Source organism: Cynocephalus volans, chromosome 4 (genome assembly GCF_027409185.1).
Source record: "Cynocephalus volans isolate mCynVol1 chromosome 4, mCynVol1.pri, whole genome shotgun sequence".
Lineage (NCBI taxonomy): Eukaryota > Metazoa > Chordata > Mammalia > Dermoptera > Cynocephalidae > Cynocephalus > Cynocephalus volans.
Window position 1 is genome coordinate 100,705,865 of NC_084463.1, and position 23,061 is coordinate 100,728,925.

The following is a 23,061-nucleotide window of genomic DNA, read 5'->3' on the forward strand; positions in this document are numbered from 1 at the left end:
ACCGCAATAGCCATGGCTGCCACAAAAGCGGCTAGACACCACAGCAGTAGCCACAGCTACTATTCAGGGGTTCCGTCAGCCACTCGACTGCATTGACACAAGGAGAGTCACCAGCGGAGACCAAAAAAAAAAGAAGAGGATGTCTCTCTCCACAAAGCCCACTCTAGAGTAATAGAAGAAGCAAGAAGCATCTGTTCTACAATAATAGTGGGGTACCTGAACACCCCTCTCTCAGCACTGGACAGATCATCTAAGCAGCAAATCAACAGAGTAACAGTTAATCTTTCAGAAAGAGAGAACAAATCTAGGGTTATTAGAGGTGGGAGGAGGACAGACAGCAGGGATGGGGAGAGATTGGATAAGGGGCATAAAGAATAAGTATGATTCGTAATGATGAATATGCTAATAATATTGACATACATTGTACACAGGTGATGGTAGTCAACGTTGAACCCAAAAAACATGTATAATCAATTATGCTTCAATAAAAAAAAAGAATTTTACATTTTGAAATAAATTTAGATTTGTAGGAATTACAAAGATAGGACCAAGAATTTGTGTACAACCCAGGCCCAATCTCACTATTGTTAACACTGTAAATTACTATGGCATACTGTATTTGTCAAAACCAAGATGCCAACTTTGCATATTACTATTAACTAAACTGCAGACTTTATTTGGATTTCATTAGTTTTTCCATGAACTCCCTCTTCTTGTTCTGGGGTCCAATTCAGGGTACCACAACACTGCATTTAGTTGTCACGTCTGCCAAGTCTCCATTGATCTGTGAGATGATGTTCCTCGTTTTTCTTTACCTTTACAGTCTTGAAGAGTATTGGCCAGGTGTCCTGGAGAATGCCCCCAGTCTGAATTTGTATGTTTTTCTTATGGTTAGACTGGGGTTAAGGGTTTTTGGAAAGAAGACCACAGAGGTGAAGTGCTAGTCAAATCTTATCAGCAGGTATAGTTCAGAAAGTCAAGTTTGTCTGTTTATTTTTATTTTTAAAAATATGACCGGTAAGGAGATTTTTACCCTTGACTTGGTGTTATCAGCACCACGCTCTCCCAAGTGAGCTAGCTGGCCATCCTTATATAGGGATCCGAACCCGTGGTCTTGGTGTTATCAACACCACACTCTCCCAGGTGAGCCACAGGCCAGCCCCAGAAAGTCAAGTTTAAACTCACCTACTACGTGACTCAATGTACTATGTCCCTGCTCAAAGTCAGGGTTTATTTTGTTTGTTTGTTTGTTTGTTTCTCTTTACTGTTTTGGGAGAATGGTGGATTTGTAGGAAAAGTGCAGTGAGCATCTGGGGAAAAAACAGTTTTTAACAGTGGTGGCTACCCCAGGGTGCTAGACTGTGCTGTGAGTGACAAGCCAACCTCTAGAGACTAGCCGTCAAGGTGCAGGAGGTTCTATTCTTCAGGGCCCACCACACTCATGGACAAATGCAGCAATCAGGACTTCTCATCACGACAGCCAGCACTGCAGTCAGAGCTGTGAAGAATGCTAAAGTCTGAATGCAAAAGTAGTGGCTGAAATTTTCCAGCAGAGAGGGGAGGAGTTGCACTGAAGCCTGTGGGAGGCTTTTCTTAACCAAGGAAAATGCCAGAGCTTTTCAAAGGTGTCACTTGAAGGGAACAAAGAAAGAAAGCTGATTCCAGTATCCCTTTTGGCATCTCACTTGCTTTTCTCTGTTGGCCTAGATCTGCCTGGACCAATCCACACCATCAGAAGCCCATTGTGATAATATATTTCAGTTCTGAGCCAGGGCACAGCATAGCCAGCAAGAGTTTAACTGCATATAATACCAGATTCCAGTTTGTCATTTTACCTGCACAATTTTTCTCACGGCCATTCTGTCCTCTCTATTCCTACTGACAAGTCCAGGGATTCATGAATGCCATGGGGAGCTATTAAAGATATCTGTGCAAGGGATGTACATGAGCAGAGCTGTGTTTGGGAAAGCCCGCCCTTACTGCACATGGAAGACAGCCAGGCAGGGAAGGAAGGTAGACTAGGAGAAAGGTGGTAGGGAAAATAAACTACTGTTCACTAAAAAACCTAGACATTCCTGGGACTAGCCTGGATTCACTAGGAGATGGACCAGGGTAGCCATCCTTAGGTCCCTGTAGAATTGCACTATAGTCCCCCAAATGGACCATGGGATAAATTACTAAACCACTTTTGCACTGTAATGTCCACATTATTATTCTTATTTTTCAGACAGAAAACTGAGGTCCTCTGAAGGCGAGTGACTTACACAAGAGCACTGGGAAACTTTGCTGGGAAAGAGCAGACAGAGGAAGGAATTAAATTAGAATCACAGGCTGTTAAGACTAGAAGAGATCTTAGAGATAATGGTCTCTCCTTCCTTCCTAATTTTACACAAGGGAGAAGCTGAGGCCCAGAAAGGGGAAATGACTCATTTAAGGTTACAACAGTAAGGAAATGGCAAAGGTAACCACTTTACGTCTAGATAGGGCAGGAAGCTGGGTCTGTGGCCCCAAGCCCAGGCAGTCTCCTCTAAAGTGACAGTAACTGTCTATCTCTATAGTTGGCATTCTCCAGGGAAATAAAGTGGGAAAGGAATTGCATCATCCTAATCCTCAAACAAAAAGGCTGATAGGCCGGCAGCATATTCAGTTTACAGAAATTCTGGTGATGAAAATAACAAAATTTACACCTGGGGACTTGAATAATTTGGTGATGGTACTATGAATAGTCCATAATGAGCTGTGAGGTATATCAAGATCAAGTATGTTTGTAATTCAGTGTCACATACTCATGAGATGTATAGACAGAAGACCTGGCCCTGATTGGGGTGGCAAGGAAGTATAGCCTTAGTACTAGAGTACTAGAGTACTAGACTTAGATGGAAGCCAAAGAAAATCTGGACTCAAATCTTATCTGCTTAGTCACTGTATGACATTGGGTGACCTCTCTAGGCCTCAGTTTCCTCATCTGTAACAGCTAAGGTTATTGTGAAAATCAATATAGTGAATTTACATGAAATGGAAATAGCATAAATGGTGGAAGGATTCTGACTATCCTCAGTTCAGATATTGACCCTGGAAATTACTGGCCATTGGGCAAGTCATTTAATCTCTCTGAGTGTCAGATTCCTCAAATAGGGTCTTTAATAGTTATAAGATATTCTGAGGATTAAATAAAATATACCATTTGTAATACTATAAAATTAAATAATGTTTTTAAAGCCTGGTACATAGTAGTTACAGCACCTGGAATCTAATACTCAGTAAATGGTATCTTTAAAAGAGGTTGAGCACACAGATAGGACATTATTAGTACTACAAATTGGAGGTAAGCATGCTCCCAGTATTCTATTGGTAAGCTTTACAGAACGAAGAACACCTGTTGTGTGCAAAGTGCTAGTTCAACCACTCTAAGGAAAGACACCAAAGAAACAGAAAACATAGTCCCAAGTCCGAGCCCGTGGCGCACTCGGGAGAGTGCGGCGCTGGGAGCGCGGCGATGCTCCCGCCGCGGGTTCGGATCCTATATGGGACTGGCCGGTGCACTCACTGGCTGAGTGCCGGTCACGAAAAAGACAAAAAAAAAAAAAAGAAAGAAAAAGAAAAGAAAACATAGTCCCAGCCCTCAAGGAGCTGACTCCAGAGAGAGAAAGACAAAGATGAAAGAACGGATCCTCTCAATCTAATCATAATGAGCGGCCCACTTCCCCTGTGTGAGGCAAGTTCAACACAAGCTACCTTGCCAGCACCATGCTGATTAAATCCCGAAGGGGAACCTGAGAGCAACCGCCTCAGGCGGGCGCAGCTGAAAGGGCACTGAGCAGAGTCAGTACCCCTGAGGTTTTGGCATGACACATAAGGGTGTATAGAAGTTACTCAATAAATGGTATCTTTAAAAAGGTTGATCCAGACCTGCCTACTTCTCAGGTCTCATCTCCCTTCACCCGCTAGTGCCCACTTGAGACTCTAGGATTAACAACATGCTGAAAGCTTCCCAACTGCATCTGCAGGATCAACATCTATTCACCTTTGCCCAGAACATTTTCCCTTCCTGCATAGACTTTGACTACCCACCCCCCACAATACACACACACACCCTCTCTGTGAGAAACTCATTTTTTAAGACTCAGCTCAGGGGCCCAGCCCGTGGCGCACTCGGTAGAGTGCTGCGCTGGGAGCGCGGCGACGCTCCCTGCCGCGGGTTCGGATCCTATATAGGAATGACCAGTGCGCTCACTGGCTGAGTGCCGGTCACGTAAAAACGACAAAAAAAAAAAAAAAAAAAAAAAAAAGACTCAGCTCAGGCTCTTCCAGGAAGCCTTCCAATTCCTCACAATGTGTCAAATAACTCTCCTATGTGCTCCCACAGTGTCCCCTCCATTCACAACTGTCACTTACCACATGTATTCACTTATTTAACAAATATATACTGACACTGGTGATGAGCCAGATGGTTAGCATTAGTGATATGATAGTACATAAGCCAGCCATAGTCCCTGCTCTCTGAAGCTTGCAATCTACTGGGAAAGGCATATACAGAACAAGTAATTATAAGGAGATGCATGTTTTGAAGGAGGACAATAGTGTGCTACGGGATTGTAAAAGGAGTGCCTATGCTATCATCTTCGTCATCATCACCACTTATGGGCACTATGTTTCATACACTGTGCTAAATCTTATAATTTTCCCATTTAACTTACTCCTTACAACAACACTGAGAAGTATAATTTCCTAGTTAAAGCCAAGGAAACTGTGGCTTAGAAAAGTAACATACCCAAGGACACACAACTAGTAAATATCAGAGCTGAATCTTTAACTCAGGTCTGCCTAATTCCAAAACATTTCTCTTAACCTCTGTCTTTCCCTCTAAAAACACCGTGCAGAGCCTGCCGGTTTCCTCAGTATCTATTCCCTCTTTTTCCTTTAATAACAGAACTGCTGGATTTTAGCTGGGCACATGACGATTCATAATAAAAATGACATTTCTTAACCAGTTTTGTAGCTAGCTAGGTATGGTGATATGGCTGAGTTCTGGCCAGTGGGGCATGAACAGAAATGATGTGCATAATGCCTTGCACATACTCTTAATGGCAAGAAACATGTTCACTGCTTCCCCTTTCCCCCTCCTGCTGGCTGGAATGTGGACATGACAGCTGGAGAGGGAGCAGCCATCTCAGATGATGACATAGAAACAGTATGATAAATATAGCAAAACAAAAAGCTGGCGTACCTACTAATACTTTTATGTGAGAGAGAAATAAACTTCTATCTTGTATAAGCCCCTATTATTGTGGATCTCTCTATTATGGTAGCCAAACCACTATCTCAGTTCATATAAGAAGGTACTATGTCTCATCTTTCTATTACTAGGGCCCAGCAATATTAAATATTTCTTTTCATCAAGTGAAAGTGATGGGAGAAAAAACTTGAAATTTAGAAAATTCTACCCATTCATTTAATGTTTTTCTGAAATGGGAAAGACTGTTATAAAACTTGAGGAGAGATTCAGCTCTAGGACCACCAGTGTTCCAAGGACATCTGGTTTGCAAGACATTGAAATAATGAATGTGAAAGCACTTTGAAAATGGAAACGGATCATTGCTCCTATTCATATCAGAAATAAATCCCTCTAAAAATCTGACAGTTGTACTTTGACAGAACAGGTGAAGCAGGGTGAGATTCCTGGTGGGTTGGAGACCAGGATCTCTAATGGCACAGGCAAAGAGTCAGGTCTTCATAGGAGTCATGCCCTGTGCATGGAAAAGCCCCGAAGAACTATTTTATGTTCTTTACAGTCCAGTGTTACCAGCCACCCCAAGCAACTAGGTACTCCTAGAGGAGTATCCGATTCAACTTTACATACCTAGTGCCAAAAATACAGGTGGCATTTGATAAATGTTTGTTGCGCTGAATACTGTGACACCTTCATAGGGAGAATTGCCTCATTACTTCCCTCCCTCCCTCCTTCCTTTCTTTAAAACTTAACAAATAAAATTGTATTTGCCATGTATAACATGATGAAAGAATTGCTTCTTTATCTTTGCTCTCCTGATATTTAGTTTATTCCCCTAATAAAGCACTTACCATGTGTATTTAGTTATATTTTTGAGCACTGACTTTCCCAGCAGACTGTGTACTTTTTGTAGGAAGAGACTACGTTGCATTTATCTGAGCATCACCAATGCTCAGCACAGTGCCTGGCACACAGGAGATGCTCAAACCATCAATGATGATTTTTCTTCTCAGTGAGTTACAAGAAGCAGACTTGAGGGAAAACATGGATCCTAGTATAAAACAGCCCTCCCTAAGCCAATCCTATAATCCACATCTAGTCACTAGGCCTGCAAAACCAATCTTTTTGTTCCTAGGGAGCTAGGACTGTTACCATAAAGTGATTGTGACCTGCTGTTTTTTCTGGGAATGATTCCAGTCTCCTTACAGACTTGTGGCTGTGAGAGCTGATCTATATATGGGTGCTATAACAAAATAAATAGGTGTCAGAAATGGCAGACACGGGTTGGCCCGTGGCTCACTTGGGAGAGTGTGGTGCTGATAACACCAAGGCCCCGGGTTCGGATCCCATATACGGATGGCCGGTTAGCTCACTGGCTGAGCGTGGTGCTGACAACACCAAGTCAAGGGTTAAGATCCCCTCACCGGTCATCTTAAAAAAAAAAAAAAGAAATGGCAGACACTATGTGTCAACAGAAAAACAGAATAAAGTTTCTGAGAGAAAAGATGTCTTGATTCCTAGGGGTCATTCTATAAAGAAGAAGGAAAATGCCTGAGTTATTAAAGATATCCTTACACTCTTGCCCCAGGGCCTAGAAATAAGAACACAAAACAACTACGAACTGACAGCAATTTATATTGCCTCCATTTCAACTTCCCACATCTTTCTCTTGGCAATTTTCTGATTACTGAGCTGCTATTACCCTAAAACTGGAAGCTGTTGTCCACAGCTGAGGGCAAGTAAGTGGTCTTGGGAGAGATGACCTAGTGCTATACGAACGTGAAGGATTATTATTATTACTATTTCTATCAAATATATCACTATAAAAAACTTGAAGCCTTTTAAATTCAACAGAATGATGCAGGGCCTTTGAGGGAATAATGAGATCTACACATTGAGACACAGTGCTAAGTCTGGAGATAGGCTCTGAAAGTGATCCCTCCTGCCACGAGTCAAGCTGGGTCTTACAAGATGTGCACCATAGAGAAAAAAGGAAGGGTATCATCCCACACACACAGGAAAGAGCATGTGTGAAAGCACAGAGGCGGGAAAGAGGGGTATGAGAAACCGTGCCTGAAACAGTGTGCAAAAATGGAAATCACTGAGGAGGTAGTGTCCATACTGTAAGAGACCTGGAATACTACGGTTTGCTATCACCCCCCCACACTGCCACCCAAGGGGAAGCTTCGTTTTTAGCTCTCCTCTCATTACCTCCTCAGAGAAGCATCAAGGACAAGGGCAGAGGATGGAGGGATGGGAACCAACTTAGAGTTATAAACCAGGCCATGCAAGAAAGAGGTAAAACCAGTATTGACAAGGAAAGCTGAAATGAGGTAGATGTCGCCTTTCCTTCCCAAGGTTCAGGAGTCGTAAGACTGAGTGTAGGACCTTTGGAAAAAGGAATAAAGAGATTACACCAGCAGAAATGGGACAAGGCACTTTGAGCATGAGAATTAACTGTATCTCAGGATTGTTGGGTTCAGACTGAGACCCATAGAGAAAAACTGGGAATCTGGCTTTTTTTTGTTTGTTTGTTTTTTGGCTATCACATTGAAATCTTGGCAGGAATCTGGCTACTTATTTCTTGTAGGCTCTAGGCTCAGGCAGAGAAAGAAAGGAGGCCACACAAAATTCCTTCTAGTTTATCCAGTTCAATTCTCCACAGGGGTAAAAGAGAGACTTAGGACAGAGGCTCCGTAAGCTGGCAAAGAGCTTTCATTGTGCTGTCCTGTGCATGATGTGAGGAGCCCGGAGCAGCATCCATCACTATCCAGCACCACTGTGCTAGCTACCCTCAGACACTGAATGACAACAGAAAAAAGCCTATAGCTCTAACCAAAGGGAGCACCACTCCCTTCAAGCAACCAAGGTCATCTGGAGCCAGCTGTTTGCAGATAGTGGGTTGTATTTGCTAGCTGTGATATACAAAACCTCGGGGCAGCTCCAATAACTGCATTTCACTTCAGCTCAGTCACCTGCTTGACGTCAGGCCTATGCTGGACACTGAAGATTCAGAGAAAAATGAGACATGACCTCTACCCCTAGGGACCTCACAATCTAGAAAGGGAGATAGTCTTCAGAACAGACAGTTAAAACACAGAGCAGTAACTCCCAGGACAAAGGAAGCACAAGAAACTCTAGCAGCTCATGGTAAGACAAGTAACCCAATAGGGGAATTTAGGAAGGTTTCTCAGAAAGGGAGATTTGTGTTCCTCCTTACCCTGCTTCCTCACTGGGATTTAAAGATTGAAGAAGAATTAGCCAGGTGAAGAAGAGGAAAATGTCTTCCAAGTAGACCAAAAAGCATATGAGAGGCCTTGAAACAATATGATGATTTGGATGAAAAGCAAGAGGCCCAGTACAGTTAAATCATGGTATCCATGACATGGGAGAAGAGGCTGGAGAGGAAGATAGGGGACAGATGACTTTAAAGATGGCATTAAGCTTCCTTTCAAACCAAGGTGAGGAGCAGGTCAGAGTATGGCATATGCAGAAAATTATCGTATGAGGCCGGCCTGTGGCTCACTCGGTAGAGTGCGGTGCTGATAACACCAAGGCCACAGGTTCGGATCCTATATAGGGATGGCCGGTTTGCTCACTGGCTGAGCGTGGTGCTGACAACACCAAGCCAAGGGTTGAGATCCCCTTACCGGTCATCCTTTAAAAAAAAAAAAAAAAAAAAAAAAAAAAGAAAATTATCGTATGGAGATAATCCAAAGAAATTTTTTTAAACAGCAAAAACAAACAAAAACTTCACCCCAACAAAACTAATTTTATTTCCTGCTAATTTATGTGGAACTTTTACAATGGGAATGTCCCAAAATAAAACAATTCCAGCTTACTCTAAGGTGTCACAACTCGGCAAGGGTGTAAGTCACTCCTTTTTCTGAATTGTAATAGCACTTTTTGTCTTCCTTTTAGCACTTGTCACTTTCTACCTGAGAGCATAATTATCTGTGTGTTATCTCTGCTGGTTTACCAGCTCCCTCTGAGCATGAACCAGGTCTAGTTCATTCATTCATAAAATTATTTTTCAACCCATTCTGAATAGGCAAGGCATCAATAGTACCTAGCACATAATAAATGTTCAATAAATATTTTATAGCATCATGGAGTTAAATGATATCCAAGTTGAAAGACTCTTACAGATATTCTAATCCAAAGTTTCTCAATCTTTTTAGAGTCTAATAAAAGCTATGGACTCTCTTCCCAGAAAAATTTACATACAGAAAACATTTTACATACAGTTCAGCATGCCTAGAGGGGTAAAGTTAACTTACCCTAAATCACAAAGCTGAAAAGTAGCCGAACCAAGCCTAGAACACAAGTTTTCTAATTCAGTATTCTTCTCACTACAAAGAAACAGTTTTAGTAGGGCATTTGTTTCCTGCTGGGAACCTGCCTGATACAGGCCTCAGGTGTGGCAATGTTCTTCTCATGAAATTCCTTGATATAAGGATGATGCTCAGGAGAATATGACAAGTTTGGTAGCTGCTGAGGCCCAAATACAGTGGTATTGGACCCCTGCAAAGGAGACAGAAATAATGGGAGATGTGCTGAATTTATCATTTCCACTCTGAGGTCCATACTGAACTAAGTACTAAGAAGATATTTTTTAAAAAGTATCACAAAAACATAAAAATAAATAAATAAAAAGTATCACAAATACTGTACCGGCCAGCCTCCAAAAATAAATAAATAAAAATAAAAAGTATCATAAATAATAAAACCAAACCATTTGCTTTTCACTGTCATACCCTGGCCTAGGAACAAGATTGGAAGCTGGTAGAAACATTTCCAGTCTGGATAATCCCAAACTAAATAACTAGAGAGGACTAACGGGCAACTTGCTATCCTCTGCAGCTCCAATAATATCCACCCTATGCATATCTGCTGTTCAGGTCTTTGCAAAAGCTGCACACTGCCCTTTTCTAAAGGACTCTCCCTAACCCTTACCTCTTGTGCTTTAATGAGATGCTTGTATCTTCCAATGCCATGGGTGGGCTTTGATTTGTAGTGCCGACTGGTACTCAGTAGAATGCCACCTAAAAGAAAATAAGACAAACCTGTTTCTAAGTTCTCCAGGGACAGATAGTTCATATGCGAGGAAACAAATTCTCGACTGTAGAACTGGGAATATTTGGCGGTAGAAGGCCTCTTCTTGGTTTAAAGAACCATAGATATTTCTTCATCCTGGACTGATTCTAAGTCTGTCCACTTTTTCTCTCCTTTTGGCCCCTAGAATATATCCAATCTCCATCACTCATCTTTCTTTGAGAAATTCTCTCCTGCTGAAGTCACTGGTGATAGAGGGACAAAACACATTCTCATATAGCTCTTATCTCCTCTTTTTCCTCAATAGGAAATAATCCTTCTCAAGTTTTTTAAGGGGGATTGTACAGAGAAAAAGACAGGCAGCAAAAATAACACCAGCAAAGAGTAGGACTGCAGAGTTCCATAAGTTTTAAAATCTATCTAATTTGATTTATTTGTGCTGACATAGAACATTCTCCAACGTATATGGTTAAGTGAACAACAATAAAAACCAAAACCTAAGGTATAGAATAGTGTGTATGTATGCTACTACTAGGTAAAAAATAGGATCTCTGTACACATATATGCTGTGGTAGACCCAGAGAAGTGCCACCCCGATCCCCCTTCAAGGAAGGACTTGCTGTCCATATCATGCTTCCATACATACATACACACACAGACATACATACATATACATACATACAAATTCTCCTTTAATCCTCATTATTATCTTCATTTACAAATAAAGAAGAATTGGTAGTTCAAAAAATTTGGTGAAATGACCAAGGTCATCCAGCAAGTAAGGGGTAGAACTGCTATTTAAACTCAGGTCCATCTGACTGAACAGCCTGTGTCTGTAACCACTAGGTCATAACACCTGAATCTCTAGAATTCAAAATCTAGCTAGACCTGATCTTTCCTAGCTCTGATCTCAGTTGCTCATCTCCACCCTTCCACTGGAACCAGCCCTACACAGGTCTGCTATGTCTGCCTGTCTTTCCTGCTCACTCTCCACTTTCTGGAGAAGCACTAGTCCTAGGTTCTGCTCCCTTTCTTCTATGCTTCTTTGGTCCTCCTCTCCTCTCCTCGGGGTCACCACTCTGTGGGGAGCTAAACTCAAGATGGTGTGGAGAAGTCTAAGTGACATCAAGAGAAAGGTTTCTTTCTTTACAAAAAAGGTTACCCCTCTTTTGTAAAACAGGCTTCCAAGAAGGTCTGCTCTGTGCCTGGCCAATAGAGAGAGTCCTGGCTTCAGAGAACTTCCATGCGTTTACAATCCACACTATTTCATCAGGACAATCAAAGGACATCTTGGATCCCTTCCATGATATGCATTAGTCCACATTTATGATTACATGCCAACAAACTGAATAGACACTGGGACAGTTACAAAGATGAATAAAATATGCTACTTTCCCTTGAGATACTCAAGGTATACTGGAGAAGGATGATGGAAAAGCAGATAATTACCTTACAGTATACAAAGTACTTTAATAGAGATATGAGCAATGTTGTGGCTGCCCAGAGTAAGGAAATTCTAACTCTGCCTTTGGGTTGGGGGTGCAGGATACAGGGAAATAGGTTCAGAAGAGGTAACAGCTGTGTTCTTGAAAGAGGCATAAGAGTTTACCATGCAAGGAAGAATGAGGTATTTTCAGCCAGGAGTTCCCAAAGAGCACTGCACATAACTGAGATGTCTTCTTGGCTGCTGCCCCAATTCTGTCTATTTAAGACCTTTGACCTCTGAGACTTTGGGCTCTAGACTCTACAACCTGAGGCCTCAGCCAGGATTGATAGCCAGATCTCCTTGATGGGTACATAATGATCTTCAGACCAGAGCCTTGCAAATGAATCTCATCCAACAAGATTTTATTATGACCTCAAAATATGACCTCCTAAAAAGCACTGAACTCTCCAAAGTATGTTCATTCATTCAACAAATACTTATTATTACCCATTAGGGTAGCCAGTGACAATTGTACCCTCGTTTGTGCAGTATACAGCTAACCTATTATCCATAGCAGGCCTGTTTGGTACCAAGCTCTGCCCTAGAAGCTGAAGCTACAACAATAAACAAAGACAAGTCCCTGAAATACAGAACCTACCTAGGGAGAAAGACAGTAATATCAATGCAGGGTGATAAGGACTATCTATGATAGGGGCTATACATGAGAGGGGCACTTGGGCTGACCTGAGGTATAAGGAAAGGGTTCTTAGAGCAGGTGGCTTTTAAGTAAAACCTGAAGAATAAGTAAGAGCTAGTGAGGAGAAAACACAGTAGAGAGAGACAGGAAGAGCCAGAGAGAATTTCAAAGCAGAGCATGAGGCGCAGGGTGGTGAGAAATAAGCTTAGAGAATTGAGTACTTATGATATGCCAGACACCAGGCAAAGAGTTTGGGATATAACAGTGAACAAGGCCCACAGAATTCTCCTTATGGAGCTTATAGTCTACTGGGAAGAGGAAGTCATTAGCAGAACAGTTATAAAATAAATATAAAATTACAAATTGTGATAAATGATAAAAACAAAAAGCACACAGTGCTAAGGCAATACAATAGGTGGACCTATTTTAGAATAATAAAGTATCAGGGAAGGCTTCTCTGAAAAAGTAACATTTGAACTGAGACCAGAATTCAGAAGAAAATGGTAATAGTGGTTATCCCCATGGAGGAAAAGCAAGTGGCTAGAAGGAAGGGAAGAGATACAGAGACTTACTTTTTAACTTATACTCTCGTTTGTATATTTTAAGGTTTGTTCCATGTACATGTATTATCTATTAAAAAGTAAGGGGCTAGCCAGTTATCTCACTTGGGAAAGCATAGTACTAGTAACACCAACATCACAGGTTTGAATCCCCATACCGGCCAGCCGCCAAAAAAAAGAAAACAAATGGCCCACATTTCCTATTTCCGTGGTCCCTGTCTTAAAAAAAAAAAAAAAAAAAAGTTATGCTGCAGCCTTATAAAAACACCGAGGTCACAGGTTTGGATCCCCTTACTGGCCAGCCACCAAAATTAATTAATTAATTAATTAATTAAAACAAAATAAATGAGACTTGAAAGGCAAAAAGAAGATTACTGGATGAAAAACAGGACGAGTGTTCCAGGAAGAGAAAACAGCATGTGCAAAGGTCCTAATGTCAGACACAGCTTGGCACATTCAAGGAACAGAAAGGCTGTCAGAGTGGCTAAAGCAAAGTGAGAGGGACACAGAGAGCACCAAAGAGACTTGAGTGAGTGGTGGGTTGGAACCAACCATGCTGAGCCTTGTTAAGGGTTTGGATGTCATCCTCAACAGCCACAAGCTGGGGAACTATGTCCAATATATGTTTTTAAAAGATCATTTTGGTTGTTGTGAGAAGGGAGTGGGAGAAAGAGTATACATAGAAGAGTTAGGAGATTAAAGGGGTAGCCCCAGCTAAACTGTTGTCATTGGTCTCCCTGTACCCACACTCCTCCTCTCTGTTGCATTTCTAGAGCTAACAGATTAACCCTTCTATTTTTTTTTTTTTTTTTTTGGTGACCGTTAAGGGGATCGCGAGTGCACCGGCCATACCTATATAGGATCCAAACCCGCGGCAGGAGCGCCGCTGCGCACCCAAGCGCCACACTCTCCCGAGTGCGCCACGGGGCCGGCCCAGATTAACCCTTCTAAAACACAAATTTAATCATGTTATTCTCTTTCATTAATTTAACCATTTATTCATTGCACACATACAATTTTTTTAAGTACTTACTATTTGTCAACAGAGACAACAATGAATGAGACAGAGAAGGTCTTTGCCATATTTTTGAATGTTTGATGGTTTTCCACTGCCCAAAGTTCAAACCTCTTAGGTAAGTATTTAAGGATCTTGATTTTATAATCTAGTTCTAAACTATAATCTAGTTCTTTAATCTCATTCTCCCACTCTTCTAGGCCTTTAAAACCCTGCTCTCCAGCCACAGAGCTAGACCCTTCAGTTTTTGTGCCCCTGTGCCTTGCTGGGCTGTCCCCGCCTGCTGGGACTGCACCTCTGACTATGAAATTCTACACAGCCTCTGGCCAGCTCAAATATCACCACTTCTGTGAAACTCTTCTTCTGCCCTAAATATACAAGGACCATCAAGAGTTTATCATCAAGAGATCATCACAGTTCTATATCTCTCTCATGCCTCCGTTATATAATAAAACATTTTGTGCAAATAAGAAAGAAAACTCAGATGCCAATCACTATCTTTAAGTACACAGAAATTCAATCACCCACCAGTGGTTTCAAAAAGCAGAACCAAAACTGATCTTTGAGATGATGACACACCTTAAGTGAAAGTGCTGCAAAGGCTTGCTTCAGCCTCTCATCTACTGGAATTCCTTGGCAAGGAGGCATTTTCAAATTTGGTTCCTATAATTAGAGCAGCTGATTAATTAAGACGGTGATTCAAACCACCGTTAAATTAACCATTTTTCCCCTTAAATGAAAGGTTTTGGTCAAATTACCAGTGGTTAATTAGCCAGTTGTTTTAATTATAAAATTTACCAATTTGAAAGCCTTTGATTTCCAGTAAGTTCAACTGGATTCCACCCCCCCCACCCCCCCCACCCCCCCGAACCCCTGCTTGTGTCATTGAGCTGGGTTTCCTGCTGTCACATTAACATTGCAGCCTCCTGACAGAAAAGGCAACTCTTCACTGAAGGAAGACACAAAACCTCAGGGTTTCAAAAGGAGGCTTTGAAAATCTTTCAATTACCACAATTATAAGATGTAATCACATACTGACTTCTCCCACATACTCCCCTTTCCTTTATATATGCCAGAGACAACCATCCTTCAATGTCCTAAACTGGGAACTAAACCCTTCAATCCAGGATGGGGGTAAACAACTTTGTTTTAATTATTTCTCCTTCACAATTGTAACAAGCATTTTAGCGGGGCTATGCAGGTAGGGAAAGAGGAAAAAACTGGGGTAGCTCTAGCCAAGAGTCTAATTACAGGATATTCCCGTCATTCAGTAGAGTATTAAGTCCCTCAAGGGCAGATACAATGCCAGCACCTGGCAAACAGCATGTGCTCAGTAAGTGTATATTTAAATGAAACAAAACAAGACAAAAACAGGTTTTTGAGATATTTTACCAAAACAACCTGCAATGATTCGTCCCTGGTGGCTGCCCACTTTCTTCAAAATTTCTTTTCAGACTTCTTTCAGTTCTTCTAATTACACTGAGATACTTGGACTTGAATAGAACATGTTTCTCTGACTCTACCTTTTTGCTCATGCTGTAATGAGAGCACTCTAAGTTCCCTTCATTTAACCACTGTATATCTCTTTTTTATATTTACTTCTACCTGTCTGTATTTAAATCAATAAGAAAGAGATGGTCACCATAATCAGGCCCATCCTTGGATACAGCAGCTGGCATGGTACCCAGGGCCCACACACAGAGTGGATGGGTGAAGGAAGGAACAGGACAGTCTCTCTACTCTTCTTTTCTGAACATCATTATAATTCAGTTTTGAAATTTCTCACTTTAAAAATATCTCAAAGAACCTATGAAAAATGCAAACAAAGCTGTGTCCTTTCAAGTGGAATTATCTTGATGAGCCAACATTTGCGAGTTACTCTGTGCCTTGGAGCATTCTAGGGACTTGAATTCCCTGACTGCAAATTAAAAATGGGCAAAGAAAAAGATAAATGGCCAGTAAATATATGAAAATATGTTCGACCAACTAGTAATCAAAGACAAGCAAACTATAAACACAAGGGATAGCATTTTTTAACCTGTAATATTAGCAAATACTTAAAATAATACCACTCAAGGTTGATGAATGTATAAAAAGGGATTCTCAAATATCAAAGAAATATACAAAATGGGACAACCTTTGTGGAGAGCAATTTGGTAATATATATTGATAGCTTTAAAAATGTGCATTTCCTTTGACCCAATAGTTCGCCTTTAGAAATGTATCCTAAACAAATAATCAGACAAAGGCACAAATATTAATGTACAAAAGGATGTTAATCATAGTGTTGTTTACCTTGCAAAACCTTGGAGACAACTTCAATTTCTCCAAATGGGAAATGTTTGGGTAAATTATGCTATTATCCCGCACCTCTCTTTTCAAAAGGATCTCTATTGGTTCTTTTTCAATAGTATTTAACATGCCGTATTTGATCTCAGCTTTAAAAACAAAATAAAACAAAAAATGTCAGAATTACACAGCTACCATATACTAAAATGTGCTACAAACTATAGTAACCAAGAGTATCAAACAGTTTGATACTGGCATCTAGTACTCAGACAGATCAATGAAACAAAGTAAAAAAATAGTCCCACATCTATATTGAAACTTAGTATATGATAAAAGTGACATTCTCAAATCTACAGGCCAAAAAATGGACGTTTCAATAAATGTTGATAAAACTGACTACCCATCTGGGGGTAAAAACTGTATCCCTACTCCAATTCTAATTGCAAATGGACCATAAGGAAAAAACAATAGCAGAGGATAAGATGAAGAATTTTTAAAAATAATCTTGGGAGTAGAGAAGATCTTTCTAAGCATTAAACACAATCTAGAAATCAAAGATTAATAAACATATATAAAAATTTAAAACTTCTGTTCAGCAAAAAAAATACAAAAGGAAAGTCAAGGGATAGATGACTAGAAAAAATACAAAGCATATAGAACTGAAAAATGCTAATTTTCTTAATATATAAGAACCGTATTAAAAGTTCTTACAAATTGGGCCGGCCTGTGGCTCACTCGGGAGAGTGCGGTGCTGATAACACCAAGGGCACAGGTTCGGATCCCACATAGGGATGGCCGGTTAGCTCACTGGCTGAGCGTGGTGCTGACAACACCAAGTCAAGGGTTAAGATCCCCTTACCGGTCATCTTTTTAAAAAAAAAAGTTCTTACAAATCAAAATGAACAAGTAAACAATACAATAGAAAAATGATTAAAAAATATAAATGGGCAGTTCATTAGGAAAGAAATACAAATGGGCCAATAAACATGAAAAGATGACAAACTCTGTCAAGAAATGCAAATTAAAACAAAGAGACACAGTTTTTCTAGCAAAAAAATGAAATGTTTTATAAAACCCAGTCTGAGCCAGAAAATAGAAATGTAAATTAATACAACTTCTCTGAAGGGAAACCTGGCAATATTTATTTACCAAAATTTTCAATTCATAATCCATTGACTCAGCACTTTCAATTCCAGGAATTATCTTACAAATGTATGGGAACAGGTTTGCAAAGATATATAAAAATGGTTGCTGCAGCATTTTTTGAAACAGCAAAAAACTAAAAACAACCTAAATGTCTAGCACTAAGATACAGTCATACGCACACATAATATATATCTTCATATATGGATAAAACTTTCCTGAAAAATATGCAAGAAACTGCTCTAAGTAGATACTACTGGTGAGTAAGACTGGTAAAGAGGAAGAAACTTTAACTTCATCATATACCCTTTTGTATGGTTTATATCTATTTTAACCAAATGCATCCATATGCATACATTTCCAATTTTTAACAGTTGATGATTTTAATAGTAATTTGTTGTTTAAAAAAAAAAAAAAAAAAACTTCCTCAGAATATATTTCAGTTCAAAATAAACTTTGCCTCTGATTGAGGGGTTAAGAGATGAGATCAAGGCTAGAGAATAAAGGAGATTTGAACATAAACTTTTTTTTTTTTTAATACACAAAAGACAATGAAAATCTGACATTTTAATAGTTGCCAATTCTGGGTTTATTTGACATATTATCTTTTCTTACTTTTCTATATTTTTATATCTTTCAAGATAAAAAATATAATTAAGAGAAAAATAACTATTTTTAAAAAATCTTTCCTCAATCTCACATCCCTCACCAGCTCCCACCAATATTCTTTCCCATTCAGTCTCAAACTTCTTAAAAGCTTTTTTCTGGGCTACAGTAGCCTTCTTTAACTCCTAAACTCTCATTCACTTGTTAATTCATGGTTGGTTTCCACAATCCACCCCACCCGACCTGCACAGATTGCTCTCCCTAAGGTCAATCATGACCTCTATGTTGCTAAAATCCAAGGAATATTGTTAAGTTCCTATCTTTCCTGATCTCTCAGCAGCACACAGTTGAAACTGTGGTTGACTACCCTTTCCTTCTTGAAACTCTTTTTTCTTGCCTGCCATGAAACTATACTATCTTGGTTTTCTCCACTTTGGCCTCCCTTTCTCAACCTTATTAGCTGTCACTTTCACCCTCTACCCTACTTTTTAATGTTGAAGTTCCTCAGGAACTGATCCTTGGATCTCTTCTCTACCTTTGCTCCTTAGGTGATCTCATTCACTCCCATGGCTTCAATTAAAATTGACAAAATGATGACTTCCAAATTTATAGTTTCAACCCAGACCTGTATTCTGAGCTCAAGATCAATATATCCAATGGCCTACGTAATATTTTTTCCACAAAGGCACTCCAACTCAACATGTTCTTCCCCCCACAGTTGTTCTTAACTGGCCAGCTGTTCCATTTAATACAGAACTATGCAGCCTTTCAAAACAATGATATATCTATCCTACTGCTTCACTTGACTTGCCTTTTTTTAAAAAAAAGACAAGGTAATGATATAGATATTTATTTTAATATAAACATGTTCACCACAGATTAAGTGAAGAAGAAAGCAGATTATAAAGCATTATATATCATTTGTTCCCATTACTACAAGACAATACACACACACACAGAATAAGAAAAATATATATAAAATTTCATGACAGAGAAAAAGACCTGATAGGATAAAAGCAAAATGTTAAGCAATAATCTTACATTCTTCTTTTTCAGCTTTTTCTTGTGTGTGTGTCTATGTGTATGTATTTATTCTCTATATTCTCTAAGATAAATGTCTTTCACTTTTATAATCAGATATTCATAGTTATTTTTTTAAACCTCCTGATAGGATGCAATATGAAATTCAGAACATTAGCCATAAAGATTTTTTGGTAAAACTGTTTAAGTTGAATCTAGTCAAGCTTTCAGGTCTAACTTCCAGTTTGTAGGAAGGGAACAGAAGAACATGTTATACCACATCATGAGAAAATAATCAGATATACAGAAGAGAGGACATTTCATAAGACAAATGGTCTGGTCTCATAAAAAAAATCACTGTTTTATGAAAAAAACGTAGCAGAACTGTTCTAGATTAAAGAGACAAACAGGGAAAAGCAAAGTGTGAAATTTCATTAGCCTCTGGTTAAAAGCAACACCCTAAAAGACATTTTGAGGACAACTGAGAAAATGGATAGAGTATTAGATTATATTGGGGCATTATTATCAACCTTATTGGGTATGATAATGGTACTATGTTTCTTTAACAGAACATAGAGAAAGTCCTTATTTGTAGAAATGCATGCTGAAGTATTTAGAGGTGAAGTATCATAATATCTGATAAAGAAAGCTAATGTGACAAAATGTTAACAACAGTTGAATCTAAGCAGTGGATATAGAAGTGTTCACTGTATTATTCTTGGAGGAAAAATTATTTCTTACAAGACTGCAAGCTTCTAAATGGCAAGGACTGTATCCTCTTTTTTTTTTTTTTTTCTGGTACAAAATCTTAGTTATAATTATTATTGATGTTTTTATTGCTACAAATATACCCTCAATGTTAATAATAAAAAAGCTTTACACTTTATTTTATTTATTTTTTGTTTCATTTTTTAAATTATCTTTTTTTTTTTTTAATTTTATTTTGTCGATATACATTGTGGTTGATTATTGTTGCCCCTTACCAAAACCTCCCTCCCTCCTCCCTCTCCTCCCTCCCCCTCAACAATGTCCTTTCTGTTTGCTTGTTGTATCAACTTCAAGTAATTGTAGTTGTTATATCTTCTTCCCCCACCACCCGGTTTTCTTTTTGTGTGTGTGTGTGAATTTAGGACTGTATCCTCTTAATTTGGATCTCCAGTACCTAACACACAGCCTGGTACAATTCATGCCTGTGAGAGAATGAATAAATAAAAAGAAGCCCATCTTTTCAGATGCTAGGCTCTGGATATGGGAGAAATAGTGACTTCCTACACATTGCTGCTATCTCCTAAAATAACTAACATTTGTAAAGTCACTTACACACTGCCTTGCACATAGTAGGCACTGAGTAAATGTTAGTACTCTTCCTTACACCTTTTCCTTTATCTCTGATACTCTTTAATTACATGACAGATGTCATTAAAATCCAACAACTGCTTTGAAATTTGTCTATTTGAAATAGACAAAGGAAAAATGGCAAGTTATTGGGGTTGAAATAGAGACTGAAATTCACTGAGTTAATCAGATTGAATGTACATTCATTTTGGATAAAACAGTGTGAAAAAAGCTCTAGCCAGGTAGATGAAAGACAGGTCTGGAATAGCAGCAGTATTAATAGTAATAATACCAGCTAAATTTTTTGAACACTGTGTTTTATCTCATTGAATCATCAAATAGTTCACTGAAGTTTGTATAATAATTATCCCCAGTTTTTAAAGTGAGGAAACAGAGCTCCAGAGAAGTAGTCAAAAATCACAGAACAAGTATGTGGTAGAGCCGCATTCCAAACTAGTAAGAGCCCTTACTCTTAAGTACTACTTTATGTTCCCACCCATGGTTCTATTCCAAGCAAGGGATGGGATTTGGTCCCAACCACTACTCTCAAATATGTCAGACATCCTTCTAGACAAAATTATTACAGTGTACTTGAGGGTTACGTAAAGCAGGCAGTCTACATCAGGAAATAACTGCTTACCTGCAGAATAGATGGGATTCTCTCCTGAAGTTCTGAACCTAAAAAGAGGGAGAAAGTACATTGCATGCAATTAGATACCCACATTTTGTTTGCACAGTTACCAAAACTTGTATGCTCCTCATTAAGGATATGTCAATACTAGATATTTCCTTATTCCCTCCCTTCCCTTCTTCCTTCCATAAACATTATTAAGCACTTACCACGTGCCAAAATGCTAGGTCCTGAGAATGCAAATATAAGTTAGATATCTCCATCCATAGTCTAGTTGAGAAAGACATATGTAAACAAATGTGAGCCACAGTATAGTACTGATCCAGAACAGAAACATGTACAAGATTCAGTAGGACACCAAGGAAAGTATGATCATTTCTACCAGGGAGGTGGAACTATTTGAACTGCATTTTAAAAAATGAGGAACTATTCTCAATTATTTAGCATTGCAGGAAAAGCATTCTAGGCAGAGGTATGAAAGGGTATGTTTTGGGAATAGCAAGCAGCAGGATATAGGTGGAACATGAATAGCAGGGACAAGGGCAGGGTGAAAGATAATCAGGGGCCAGGGCATAAAGAATGCTGTACACTGTGCTAAGGGGTTTAGTCTTTACTCTGTGTAGGCAATGGGAAGCTCATGGCAGATTTTAAGCACAGGAGTGATATGATCAAGTTTAAGTTCTGGAAAGTTAACCCTGGCAGCAAGTGAGCAATGAATGGGAAGAGGTGAGACTTAGGAAAGAGAACCAGTGAGGTGGTTCTTGCAATAGCCCAGGAGAAAAAGGATGTTAAGTCTTGCATTATTAGAATAGGCTCTGGGAGGATGGAGAGGAAGGGAGAACAATGAGAGCCAGACTGGATACAGAAGCCAGAAAACATGGTTCTGTTTGGCTGAATAGGTAATCTGCATTTTGAGAAGCTTTGAAACTAAACTGCAGAGTAAGCTGGAGACAAGAAGATCTATGATTGAATGCTGACTCCATCATTTCCAAACTGTGACTTTAGTTTAGGCAAGTTGTTTGCTATCACTAAAACTTAACTATCTCATCTTTAAAATATAGGTAATAGTAATGTGCCCTCATGGGACTAAAAATCTGTCTTAAACTCTCTGAGTCAGTTTCCTCTTTTGTAAAATGATATTTATATTTGTCCTGTAGTGTTTTTGTGAACTTCAGCAATAACATGCAAAATGCCTAGTGCGGTGCCATAGTAGTTGCTTATCAAATAGCAGTTGACTGGTTAATGATGAAAAAGTATACTAAAATTGAAAGGTAATAAGAGAAAGGCTTCAATAAATGTAAAGGACTCATGAAATCATCTAAGATTATAAGTGCCAACTGGTCCAAAAGATATACAATTCATTATCTCATATCCTGTGGCTGCCACACATAAAATACTTGGTGAATATCTGCTTAATAGAGAAATTAAATACTAAATACATTTCATCAGCACCCAGAGAAAAACAATTGGGAGGTTGCACTCTATATGTAGTACAATAAAAAAAAACTTGGGTTTAAATCCTAATTATATCCCATATTTAGCTATGTCTTCTTACAGCAATAGATTAACCTTTTGGACCTTAGTTATTTATGTATAAAATTGAGATAATATCACCTGTTTTACCAGGTCAGTATAAGGGTCATGAGGGTCAACTCATTCATTAAACAAATATTCATTAAATTCCTACTAGACACCATTCTAGGCCATAGGGATAGGGCAGTAAACAAAACTAACAAAGTACTTATCCCCATGATGCTTACATTTGAAGAGGGGGTGGACAGACAGCCAAAAGAAGTTTTATATATATAAAATGTGTCAGGTGGTGATATCCACTATGAAGAAAAATAAGGGAAGGAAAAATAAAATTAAAAAAAATAATAAATAAAAATTAAAAAAAATAAAAATAAGGGAAGGGAAGAGATAGAGATTGATGGAGGGGGACTATTTTACGTAGTGTAGTCAGGAAAGGCATCTCTGATGAGATGAAATTTAGGCACAAACCTGAATAAAGTAAGAGGGCAAGCTATACAGATATCTGAGGGAAGAATGTGCAG

The 23,061-nt window shown here is 39.2% G+C and overlaps 1 protein-coding gene across 1 annotated transcript in view; it reads right to left on the reverse strand.

Moving 5' to 3' along the window:
* MRPL48 (mitochondrial ribosomal protein L48) overlaps positions 1-23,061 on the reverse strand; it is a 48,245-nt gene that overhangs the window by 17,247 nt on the left and 7,937 nt on the right. The window contains exons 3-4 of the mRNA XM_063094572.1: positions 21,017-21,054; positions 10,187-10,275 (exon numbers count right to left, since the gene is read on the reverse strand). Coding sequence (XP_062950642.1) covers positions 10,187-10,275; positions 21,017-21,054 — 127 coding nt within the window. The remainder of the gene's footprint in view (positions 1-10,186; positions 10,276-21,016; positions 21,055-23,061) is intronic.